The 13,144-nt window shown below is 40.5% G+C and overlaps 1 protein-coding gene across 1 annotated transcript in view; it reads left to right on the top strand.

The window, feature by feature from the left end:
• Positions 1-5,820: 5,820 nt before the first annotated feature.
• Positions 5,821-13,144, top strand: part of LOC139738869 (kinesin-like protein KIF27) — a 41,412-nt gene continuing 34,088 nt past the window's right edge. Inside the window, exons 1-9 of the mRNA XM_071649500.1 lie at positions 5,821-5,935; positions 6,455-6,592; positions 7,529-7,615; positions 8,405-8,512; positions 9,306-9,438; positions 9,730-9,876; positions 10,486-10,674; positions 11,913-12,136; positions 12,681-12,817. Coding sequence (XP_071505601.1) covers positions 5,903-5,935; positions 6,455-6,592; positions 7,529-7,615; positions 8,405-8,512; positions 9,306-9,438; positions 9,730-9,876; positions 10,486-10,674; positions 11,913-12,136; positions 12,681-12,817 — 1,196 coding nt within the window. The 5' untranslated portion in view covers positions 5,821-5,902. The remainder of the gene's footprint in view (positions 5,936-6,454; positions 6,593-7,528; positions 7,616-8,404; positions 8,513-9,305; positions 9,439-9,729; positions 9,877-10,485; positions 10,675-11,912; positions 12,137-12,680; positions 12,818-13,144) is intronic.

Genomic DNA, 13,144 nt, shown 5'->3' with positions numbered 1-13,144 from the left:
CCGACGTTTTGAATTCCACGCATCGCTTATGAAGTGGCGTGTCAGAATCAAGAATATAGCTAGGCGCAGATAGCAGTGGTGGACAAGCCCCTGGGAGCCGGGGGTGCTGGGGGTGCTGCAGCACCCCTGACTTTTTGAGCAGGGGGGCATAGCACCCCTGTGAAAAATAAAAGTCGGGGGTGCTTCTGCACCCCCAACTTATATCTTTTTACAGGGAAATTTGCTTCTTTTTTTTAAATAGAAAATTGTCCAAATATCCCACCCAAAGTGTGCATCAGATTGCTGAATTTCACTTCTGAAAATGCGAAATCCCCATAGCGTGGGAGTGGTATCCCCCTCCCACGCAGAACAAGCTTAAAGTGCAGACAGCACTATTAAAGCATTTCCATTGTCCCTGGATATTTTGCTTTTCCTACTTTTCTATTGATTTTTTTTTAAATATGCTATACCTGAAGGGCTCACTAGATTGCTGATTTTCAAATCTAAAAATGCAGAAGTTCCCTCATTAGGGGGAGGGTACCCCCTTCAGGAGAGCATCGATGGAGGGGGCAGCATATCATGTTGACCCCCCCCCCCCCCAGTAATTTCCAAGATGTGGATTTTTTTTTATTCGACACTGTCCCAATCTTCGTACAACGTGTGCACCTGTCAATTCTGAAATGCGAAATCTCCCTTGTATTGGAGGGAAATACCCCCTCTCACGATATTTTCCTTTCTATTCTAGAGTAATGCAAAAGCTCCCTCGTATGCAAGGGTGCGGGGTAGTTGCCATGATATTACCCCCCTCCAATAATGATTTTCGGGATGTCGGAGATTTTCTTGTTTTTTGTGATGGAAAACTGTCCAAATATTTTACCGAAACTGTGCACGGCATTGTAGCAGTTCAATTCTAAAAAATGGGTTTATACCCCTTCCACATCCTCCCCCTTTGGTCCTTTCCCATAAGATTGGCATATCTCCGAATGATTTCTTTCATCAAAAGATCTCTCATTTCTGTTCAAAAAATGCAAGATAAATTTTCTCGTGTGGGAATATAATATCCTCCTTTCATTTAGGCCCTAACCATTTCCCCGCTTAGTTCCCCTCCATACGTTCCATAGACGTAGTAGTAGTACACTTCTTGGATTGATTATTTCCCTACTTCCACCAAAAAAAATGTGTTTGCGAGACAATGTCAATTGGATTCTAAAAATAACACAGTTTCCTCATACCAAATAGCATTAATCCTGGAATAAAAATATTGGGTGGGAGCTATGCAAAGCTTTGCCCCCACCCTCCCAATTTCCCCCCCCCCCCCAAAAAAAGAGAAATTCCCACGATGTGGAATTTTTAATTATTTTTTAAAAATAGAAACTGTCCAGATATTTCACCAAAAGTGCACAAGATCGTTTAATTTCAATTCTGAAAATGGAAAATGACCCTGGGAGGGATACCCCCTCCCCCCCCCCCTTATAGGCCAACTTCCATCCACTTAGTAGACTTTTGAGATCGACACTTTTTGAATATTTCATCAAAAAGTGCCCCCCAGATCTGTCACTTCAATTTAAACAAATCCAAAAGTTCCAAAATGTGGGAAGGGGATATTCTCTTTCAGTTTACCCTTATTCCCCTGCTACATTTAGTGGGCTTATGCTTCTTTGTTTGACAGTTTTTCAAATACTCCATCATAAATTACTGTTGTGTAGAGACAAAATATTTTCATTTCGATCCTTAAAATACAAAGGCTCTCTCGAATGGGAGGGGTTAGGGGATGGGGGACGACCCCTTCTAAAATCCTCCACCTTGCTGTATTAGCCTCCACCCCTTGCATTGATTATAGCTACATTACATTACATATTAAATCAAAAATATGCGCCAGAAATTCCACATCTTTGAATCACAGTCAAAAAGATGCAAAAGCTCTCTCTTGTAGGAAGGGGATACATCCTCCCACATCCTTCCCCCGCTTGGTCTCCCTCCATAGATGTCTTAATACACTTGTCTAATACAAACTCCAGGATATTCCACCAAGATTTTGCATCAGATCATTAAACATTGTACAATGTATATTCCAATTCTAAAAATGCAAAAGCTCCGTCGTTTGGGAGGGGGCTACCCCCTCCCAACCCCGCCTTCTCAACTTCATTACATTTATCACACAGTGATGATGCATACCTAGAACAAGAGCTGATTATACCCCGATTTAATGGTCATTCACATTTCTGTGAATATTTATCTTTCATACTTTTTTTTTTAATTTCAAAAGTGTGCACCAAATCACTGAATTTCAGGTCTAAATATCCAAAATCTCCCTTGTGTGGGAGGGGGATACCCCCTCCCACACCCTCCCCCTTATGTCCCCTTCCATAGACTTATACAAAGCAAAGACCAACAAACGATTCTCTGATACATATATGGGGATAGTCCATACCATGATTGTGCATCATATCGTTGTAATTAAATTCTACAAATGCAAAAGCTCCGTCGCATGGTAGCCACCTCCCATCCCCGCCTCATCAACTTCCATACAGTTATTTCACAGTGATGACGCACACATGGAACAAGAGTTGATTGTAACCCAATTTATTGGTCATTCACATTTCTGTGAATATTTTATTTTCATACTTTTTAAAAATATTCACCAAAAGTGTGCGTCAGATCCCTGAATTTCAGATTTGAAAATTCAGAATCTCTCCAGGGTGGGAGGGGATACCCCTCACAGTGATGACGCGCACACGGAACAAGAGTTGATTGTAACCCGATTTAATGGTCATTCACATTTCTGTGAATATTTTTTTAAATACTTTTTAAGAAATTTCACCAAAAGTGTGCACCAGATCGCTGAATTTCAGGAATGAAAATTCAAAATCTCTCCAGTGTGGGAGGGGGATACCCCCTCCCACACCCTCCCCCGTAGGTCCCCTTCCATGGACTTATACAAAGTGAAGACACACACAAGAATCAAGAGGTGGGGCGTTCAGCAATTCATCCATGAACATAGTCCACGAGTATTCACTTTTTTTTTCTTTGATTGAAGAATTTCAAAATTTACCACATAAAGTGTGTTCAATTTCAATAAGAGTGCAAAAGTTTCCTTGTGTGGTAGACACCTAGATGGCTTTCTCACCCTCGTTTCGATATCCCCATCCCCTCCCTTCACCTCCCCTGCCCCCCCCCCCCCCCCTCCCCCAATATACTAAAACGCTGCTAATATGGTCCGGCAACCGGGGTGGGTCAGGGGTTCAGCACCCCTGTGGAAAAAGTTGCTCCCAGGGGCCTGGTGGTGGAGCCAGAGGGGGGCGCAACCGGCGCACGCCCCCTTTATTTTCATTAAAAACAAAAGAAATAAAAAGAAAAAAAAAATGAAATGAAACCCGGAAGTGGCACCAGAAATATTGGTTTCCCCCCCCCCCCCCCCTTTACAGAATTCCTGGATCCTCCCCTGGATAGAGTCACTGCATTCTTATTCCCTTCGGATCCCATGTGCGATATACACTGCCAGACAAGATCTTTTAGAGTAGGACCTATGTGCCAAAGTGGATATATATATCATATAAGTTATATTATATTGTAATAATGATGGTAATCATAACCTTTCGCCTTCTCCTGTTTATGTGTGAGCCTCTTTGATGAGTAAAAATCAAATTACAAGATCCTTAACTTCCCATGTCCGCGTACTTAATTTGGCATACTGATTTATCAATAACCATAACTGAAGATTACCATATCAGTTCTATTGATGAAATTGCGCGGAAACTGATAGAATCGGCGATCCAGGGTCAGAGTAGACTAGATTGAGTACCGTTTCACACAGTTTCACAACATAACAATTCTTCTTGACACTTGTACAGTGTACTTATTTCTGGATGGCATTGATTTCTTATAATGCTTTTTTTCCCCTGTTTTATATTGTCTTTTTTTGTGCAAAAACAATCGAAATATATCCGACATTAGGTCAGTATTCAAAAGTGACCTTCAATTTGCTCACTTAGTAGATTGTGCAAGATCCACGTTGATGATCCAAGACAAGACACAAATTCATGCACAGGTGGTATTCTTTCAAGCCATCCCCTAGAAAATAGACAGCCGTTTGAATGATAAATATACCGTAATAGCCAGCGGGAAACGTCATTCTCTAGACCCTCTCCTTGGTAAGATGCTGGTAAACGGCTGCGGTAAAGTCTATGCAAATAACTTCGATTAATAATGGAATTACGCGTCCTTGCGAACAACACATCGTAGAAAAAAGGTAAGCAAATGCCCGAATATTTTAGTGTATGTGTATGCCTAATATCCTTGTTTGATATTAAGTATCTTAAAAGAATCTATCAAGTATCAAGCGAGTAGATTATATGGTAATACAGAATAAATCGATACGTTATCTGTTAGAGCTTGCTGTCAACATGGTCAAGACCTAACAACAGCTAGTCTAGACGCGTTGTGGGGCAATTGACGGTTGTGAACCCCGCCCGTGTTCTGGTGTGTATTTTCATGGGCCACCGCCGAACCGACTATCTTTTCAACAACGAACTATGAACATCACGTTGCGTTTGGCCCCAGAGACACCCGATAGAAACTAAGAAAGTGTTATTATTCCCTGAAAACCCCCTTCACACCCAAATCTCATGTTATGACGTTGGCATTCCATGACTTTTATCCGTGCTAGCCCTAGCTGCTGATTAGATTATCCTGAGCTGAGCCTCGGACTGGCTCTGCTCTGGCTCTGGGCGTTCATTCCAGCCAGGCCAGGCCGGGTGAATACAAAATGTAGCAAAATTATAGCAACGCCAATGGGATGGGCAATGGCAAGCAGATAACACCAAAACACAACTGGTCAACAGCACAAATTGTACTGGTGCCACATAAACTTCATTGGTTCTAATGAATACACAACACGGTAGTGCAGTAGGGCATAGCGCATACATTATGAGTGAAGTCAGTGATGTATGAAGGATCGGAACCATTGCATGCATTACTAAAAAAAAAAATGCTTTCAAGGTAAATCAAGGAACCATGCATTAGCCAGCAACTACGTGTAAGTTCAAGGCCTAGGGTACTGGGTAGGCCCAGCACACTTTCATAATTTTATGCATTTTTGCTATGGTGCATGCTGTCTCCTCTCTTGCCTGCCTGAGACTCGCTGGTTCATCGAACTATTCAAAATTTAATTTACCAAAACTAAGCAACAGCAAAAAAGAAAAACAAGAAAAAAAAAATAAAGAAGAAAGGACAATCTGCGTGGGGAATACACTGTATGTTCTGTGAAGACTTTGTACCTCAATCCTAGCTTCACAGAATCCTCTTCTCCAATTATCCTCCGGAGGACCATAAAGCAGTATTAAAAGTAAAAAAAAATTTTAAAAAAAATGTTAGAGCCCTAGAGTATTTATAGACCTCCTCCGCTCCAGACAGACAAACAGATTTTTCTGTCTGTAGTTCATCATTGCTGTCTACATGTAAAGTACCGGTACTGTAGGACTTACACATAATGGCCCGAATTCTCAAAGGTGGTTTAAACTTTAATAGACCATCGTACAAATTTAGATCATGGTCTAAAATAAGCGTTAAATGCACCTGGTGTAGGCAGATGCGCGTATCAATGCGCATTTGTTGCTGGGTGTCTGTTGTCGTACGCAATCTGTCAATCATATTTATGCAGAAGATATTTGCATTTATAAACCATGGGTTACATCTAAATTCACCTTGAATATGGGCCAATTGGTGCAGACATGTTATGGCAAGGATGAATTTAACCCTCCTTGTTTTTTGTTTTTTTAAAGTGTTGTTGTTTTCTTCAATTCACCGTGTTCACTATCTTTTTATTTCATTTCCACCAGCACAGATTGCGATTAACTCATGCCATATGATGGAGAGTACAGCAAGGCCCTGTAGACTCTCAGCCAGCAGTCAGTGAGGAGCGAGGATGCAAGAATGCCCCGTGAAAGTCGCAGTGAGGGTAGGTATCCTGAAACGTCAATGGTGGATCCAGAGAGGGGCGCACTGTCAATGGTGATCCAGAAGGGGGATGCACTGTGCCCACCCCCCCCCCCCCAATTTTTGTTGTTGTGGTTGTTAAATACAAAAGAAATAAATAGAAAAGGAAAATGAAACCCTGAAGTAGTACCATAAATATTCGTTGCTGCCCCCCCCCCCCCCTCTTTACAAAATTCCTGGATCCAACCTTGAACGTTGATCTTGGATTTTAATGTATACCTTCCAAACATCTCCTGTTGGTTTTTAACTGGAGGTTGCGTAGAGGGTAGACATGGAAGACTCCTGAAGGAGAGCATGTTTAAACTGATGGGATGATTTTGAGAAACAGAACAAGATGTAACTAGATTATTTCTAACCCCGGAGCACTCCTTCATACAGTAATACTGTGGAACGCTTTGCGTTCGGGCTGGCCGCAGTTGAATTGTTTCCTGCTTTAACAGTACCCAGCTGTCTACTAGTACATTGTATGTTGTATTCGCAGGTGCGCCCTCTACTGCCCCAGGAACGCCTCCACCGACATGAACTGTGTGTGCGCGTCATCCCAAAGACCAATCAGATCGTCGTCGGCAAGGACAGGGCGTTCACCTTTGACCATGTCATGTCATCAAAGACGTCACAGGTAGTGGTCACTTTTTGTTCACTTTGTACTACATATAAAAGCCACATTTGTATTCAAAGTGGGGTTTCATGATATACAGATCTTGTGACTCACCTGATAACTGGTATTTGTGACTGATATCTCCAACAGATACAAAATTATCAGTATGACAAAGTATCACCTCCTAATTGGGCACAACACCAATAGTCTACATTTATTCTTAAGTCTCTCCACAGAAACATTGTCAAATTGTACTTGAGCATCGGATGTTCAACCCAACATTTTACTGCAAAAGTGGATATTTTCGCATTACTAATTTTCTGCGCTTGGCCAGGTAAGAAGAGTTTCGCGTGTTTTTAATTCCACGGAATCAAGACATCAGCTACAGGAACATATGACACACAAAAATATTTGCATGCTTTTATTGTCGCGCTAGCTTCTGGTTGCGCGAAATGCGCGAAAATTTCCACTTTTACAGTATCATAAAGATTTACTAGTGACTTTGACAAGTGGTATTTGTTTGACATACAATGAAAATGAATGAAAAATTACACCATTTTGTTCATTTTTTATTTTAATTACTTCTTGAATTTTTTTTTGCTCTCGTAATTTAACAAAACTCTCCAGACATTGTGATGATCTATGCCGCATTTTTGCCTGAAGTCCAAACTTGGATATTTTAGATATTGGTACATTGTCACTTTTAAGTTATTGTGAGTGAAATCTTGTCTTTTGTGCCTTTGGCACCTTTTCAACATGCAGAGATCATGTGTGTGCAAGTTGGGCTGAGTAATGCATATATTTGCCAACGTAGCAACAAATGTCATGAAAAATTGTTACTTTTTACTATAAAAATGAGTGCATCAGGCTACACCAATGTGTCAGCTGGCTTAAATGCAAAAAAAAGTAGCAGTTATCAAACCTGAATAATTCTATTGTGTTCCCTGCATCTCATAGGAAACAGCTTATCGCATATGCGTGGAAAACCTAGTTACCAGTTTCTTCGAGGGGTACAATGCCACAGTGTTCGCCTATGGGCAGACGGTAAGTTCTCTTTCTTTTACACTTTGTGTCAAGTGAGCTGAGCTGCACAGTTAGCTATGAAGTACATCATGATAACACTTCTGGTGCTTAGTTGCCCACTGCAAGGTGCACCCTTTCCGACAAAAGCGTGCTTAGCGTCGAGTGAGACAGTTGGCCAAATTTAGCAAATAAACCTGTGTTAGTGACAGATTAATTTTTGTGTAGAAAAACAAAAATCATAGGTTAGAAAATAACAGACATAATACCACAATGCATGTCAAAGACATACAGTTATTGCAGAAGAGATTGCTGCATTTGACGTACATGTATGTTGTGTCTTCAAAACTTTTTCATAGCAGCTGTATGAGGTGAATTGATCCAAGCATTGCAAAACCGAAAAAGTTCACATTTAGACTTCAGGCAAATATGTTGTACATTTGTATTATACTAGATAGATTTTTTATTTTATACATGAACACCATTCATCATTTATTAGTCTGTCCAAGTAAACAACCTTGGTTTTGGGGCCAATTATAAGTGTACAAGTATTTTGATAATGCAAACATGAACTCATAACCTCAAGCTACCATTTTCTGCTGCTACATATGGCAACAAACACGAAGCATCCGGTTATCCGAGTGCATCTGTCTTGTTTCTATGGCGACTGCATCCATATCATTCCAGGTCTCTGAGTGTGACAGACGACCCAAGTGACCCTAGTCATGTCTGCCACTCATGACAGTGAACTGTGTTAGAGCTCGCTTTTGTAATTTCTGTAACTTGTGATGATTTTGCAATATTGCTCCCCAGGGCTCTGGTAAGACGTTTACCATTGGAGGAGCCGACACAGCCAGCATCATGGAAGAAGAACAAGGCATCATCCCCAGGGCCGTGGGACACATCTTTGACATCATCAAGGTTTGAACATTTCTTTTCAGAGATTTTGTTCTTGTTTGCTTGCTTGTTTGTTTGTTTGTTTGTTTGTTTGTTTGTTTGTTTGTTTGTTTGTTGATTTGTTTGTTTTCATTTTCAATGTGACAAGATAGCTGGATAGCCCATACTCAGCTGCAATAGCTGGTCTTCCGTGGGGTCCAGTGGTTGGATGTGAGGCAGACCACGTCATTGGATTATGTACCTTGCTCCTTGCGATGAATGAATGAAGCAGGGTCGTTTATGTTCCTGGGTTATTAATCTCTCATGCAAGGAACTTTCATTTCATGTCATATCCAAGGAAGGATGATTGAGGTGATGATTAGTTGAATTTAATTTCCAACGAGATATGATTCATATCATTCGTATCACCTGTTCCTGCTTGTGATTAGAATTCACATTTTACATATTGAAATACAATGTTAAATCGCAAGTGTATGATTGAAGTCCATATTAGGGGCTGTGGAAGGGGTTTTCCCTAAACCTGCTGGAGGCTCACTGAGAAAATCAGACAGTTTTATTTAGTTGTCAAAATACAAAGGTATTTTACCCGGTGAGGACGAGTCCCGAGTATAATAGTACTCGGGCAAGTGTCTATGGGAAATGTGTGTTGTAGCAAAATCAGTCCGTCCTCAACTGGTTAAAAGCTCCACTGATTTAAGAAATATTTGTATCCTACTGGGGTGCATGTAACGCACAATTGTCTACCTGCTTACTCTTTGAATCTTTCCTGATTTTGATGTGTAACTTTGCTAGCCTCATTTTACTCTTTTCCCTCCAGAACAATCACAACATTGACTACGTCATCCATGTGTCCTACATCGAGGTTTACAAAGAAGATTTGAGGGACCTCCTGGATCTTGAGACTAGCAGTAAAGACATCCACATCCGAGAAGACGAGCAAGGGAACACAGGTGAGAGAGGGCGTCCTGCCTCCTTTCATTGACATAGAAGCAGCATTTATCAGTTGATAACCCTGTGTTAGCATGCTGTAGAAATGTGCTCTGGGAGCAGACAATGAAATGCTATGTATGGGACTACAGATGAAGTATTTACAAGCTGCAGTTGATGTTAATGTTTGTCTTGCAAGTTCATTGTTCTTATATTGAAATTTGCAGTACTTCCATGTTCAGTTGAAATGTAACTTTTGCCTTCAAAGTATTCAATTATGTATATCTTCTTTATCTATTTTTTTATTTTTTTAGTAATCTTGGGTGCCACTGAGCTACCGTGCAGTTCCCTTGACGACGTGCTGCGTTGCCTGGAGCTAGGCTCCGCCCACCGACACACCGGTGCTACGAACATGAATGAGCATTCCAGTCGTTCCCATTCCATCTTCACCATTCTGATGGGTGAGTGAACTTTTTAATGCACAAACAGTAATTTTGCATATTTTTTGTTTCAATAGCTCATATCTCTCAAAACTCTAAAAGGATATTCTTATGTTCCTATGAAAAGTGATAGTTCTGTCATTTTATACTTGCATCACTGGGATGCTTTACCCAAATTGTATCATATATTTTCAACTTCATACTTGTTAGATATTATTTTTTCAAACATTGTATTTTGAGGGAAATAATCATGGTGAGATCGTTGGAGCAAGATCTCTTCCAATATGACAAACTCTGGCATAAAGATACATTTGACAGGACTCTGGGTAATTATAAGTACATGGTTCTTTAAACGGGAAACCAGTAGGTCTATCTTCAGAGCTGAAGGAGTCACTATAGGCGAATAGAACCATCATAATGATGATGATAGGAGTAGACGTAGAAATAGTGGTAGTAAAATCCTAAGTAGGAGGAGTACGTAATTATAATGATAATAGTCAAGGCACTAATACTTTTGTTATTATTATTATTTTGTAGGTGTGTTGTCTTCAGTGTGTACTATGGTGACTATTTTCTTTATCGGCATTTGTTTGATTGTGTATTTGTTTCTATGTTTGTCCATTTTTCCAGAGCAAAGATGGCGTGATGGAGCAAACAGTCCCTCCGCATCCCAAGCTGTCTCCCCCCGCGGAGAAGAGGAACTGTCTGATGGTGACGAGGACCCAGACTTCCATTTCATGTCGGCCAAGTTCCACTTTGTGGACCTGGCCGGGTCTGAGAGGGCCCACAGGACGGGGAACGCCGGGGAAAGGTTCAAAGGTCAGTTTAGTATCAATTTCAATCCAATTTCATTCTGGCAGACCTGTGCTAGTCGTGGTTTGCGAATAGGGAGCTTTAGATTTGCTGCGCGGACGTTTGAGACGACGCTTGAGCTGGACGTTCTCCTCTTCCCTGCGTCGTGTTGAAAAGTAGCTTTAGATTACGCTGTGACGCAACGTTTGAAAAATAAAATGGTGCCCCCGTATGATCGGTGCATCAAGTAGCTCTCTACGTCGTAACTGAGTGGACGTAAAAATGGCCCAGAAACGCATAGTGAAAACGCGGGCGTGTGAGCTGAAAATAGATCGAGTTTAATATGCGATTCTGCTCGGAATAGGTTTTTTTTCCCCTCTGAACGTCCCTGTCGCGAAATTCTAAAGCTCCCTAATGTATTCAAGTGGACAGCAAATGGAGATTGAATTCAATTCTTCGGCTACTGTAAAACAAGGAGTGTTTGTGTTCATTTTAATTTCGTCAATTTTGCAAGAGCCAAGATCAGCAAAATTAAAATGCACACGTAAGTTCATGTCTACACTACATGCATGAGTGCCGGTGACAATTCGCAAAAGTCTCATGCTTCAAAAAAGGTCATCAGCTCCAATTCATAAGATAAAAAATTTAATGGCAATAATATGTCATGTTTAACAACTTCCCAATGACACTATCTCCGCACACTACCAGGGCCCCATTTTAAAAAGTTGCTATGATAGCAACTCTTTGCTGGGCTGGTAATTGTCATGGTAATGACAAGAATCCAGCTTCCTGATTGGCTGCTGCTACGGGAAGTTGCCATTCCAGCAATAATTGCTATCCAAATGCACCTTTTTATGAAATGGGGCCCAGGCCTTTAAATTGAAATGTGTGTTGTTGTTGTTGTTGTTGTTCTTTTTTTTCTGTAACCAGAGATGAAATACTGCCAGAATATTATGCCTTGTACTTCTACTTTTGCTTTTAAACAAATTTTGTCATGCAATTCTAAGCCAAAGTTCTGACTACAGTGTATGTACTTGTATGCCACTACAAAAATTTCCATTAAATTTTTCTGTTTTCATCACTTTAAAAGGTATACCGGGTATTTATCTTTTTTTTTGAACACACAAGTGAAAGTTAGACACAAAAACCATGCTAACACCAAAACTGTTATCCACCAAGGTTGGTAACAGAATATTACATTTGAAAACTATGCTTTTGACTGAAAGTACATTGACATTGGGCCTCCGTTTTATTTTGTTTTTCAGAATCTGTGTACATCAATAGTGGTCTCCTTTCGCTGGGCAACGTGATCAGCGCCCTCAGTGATCCGAAGCGTAAGAGCACACACATCCCATACCGTGACTCCAAGATCACACGGCTACTGAAAGACTCGCTGGGCGGGAACGCCAAGACGTGCATGATCACATGCATCAGTCCCTCAGCCGTCAATTTTGACGAGACCCTGAATTCACTGAAGTACGCCAACAGGGTAAGAAAAATGTAACTAAAAAAGGAGTAAAGGAAATGGGATTCCTTCGGGATTTGAACGTGAAACCTCTGGATTGCTAGATCCATGCTCTAACCCTCTCAGCTGTGGAAGGACCCAGTGTGGTTTTCAACCCAGTACACGCTAAACTCTCAATGCCCACGTGGTTAGAAACTTAGCACAAACCTGACATAAACCCGAAGGATAGAGATCAACATGACGAGAAATGCAAGGGATCAATGAAGTGATGCAGCTTTTGAATGACAGCATATACAATCAGTATGAGAAAACAAGTATTCTCACTTTTTAAGAGCAAAGTTTAGAGATTTCTCTTTGTACTTAATTTGTACAATGCATTTATGTAAACTGAAGTTAATATCTTTGCGGGCTGGTGATTTCATGACATTTGGTTAACTTTGAAATTTAGCTAAAAAAAAAACACAGCGAAAGGTGCTATGTATAGGTCCACCATCTGTAGTCCCATAAGATTTGAATTGTTGTTGTACTGTACCATTGATTCTGTGACGGATGTGATATTTGCGAACAGGCGCGGAACATCAAGAATAAGCCGATTGTGAACAAGGACAAACAAGCCACACGCATTGCCGAGATGCAGACGGAGATCCAAGCTCTGCGAGATGAGTTACAGCGCCATCGCTTGACAACTGCTCAGACAGAGGTAAGGTGTCAGGAGAAGGTCATATAACTGATTCATATTATTATTTTTATATTATTATTCTTACATTTGTCTTCATATTTTAGAAATTCTTTACATTTGGACAAGAAAAAAGAATAAGTATATAGAAATCATCTTTATTCATTGCGATACCTTTAAAAAAGATATTGCTAGATGTATTATGGATACTCAAACTGCAAAGAGACTTGGTTTTGAAATAAATTTGATTGTTATGATGTGTTGGAGATAGTCCTTTAGAAGAGCATGTAAGACTTAAAAGTGTGGATAATTGATGGTAATTATTATGCAAATTTTATTTCAAACTCTTTTAAAGA

The sequence above is a fragment of the Diadema antillarum genome, unplaced genomic scaffold (genome assembly GCF_040938485.1).
Source record: "Diadema antillarum isolate AM-2024a unplaced genomic scaffold, OU_Dant_1.0 seq00000770_RagTag, whole genome shotgun sequence".
NCBI lineage: Eukaryota > Metazoa > Echinodermata > Echinoidea > Diadematoida > Diadematidae > Diadema > Diadema antillarum.
This window is presented reverse-complemented; position numbering and strand designations above follow the sequence as displayed.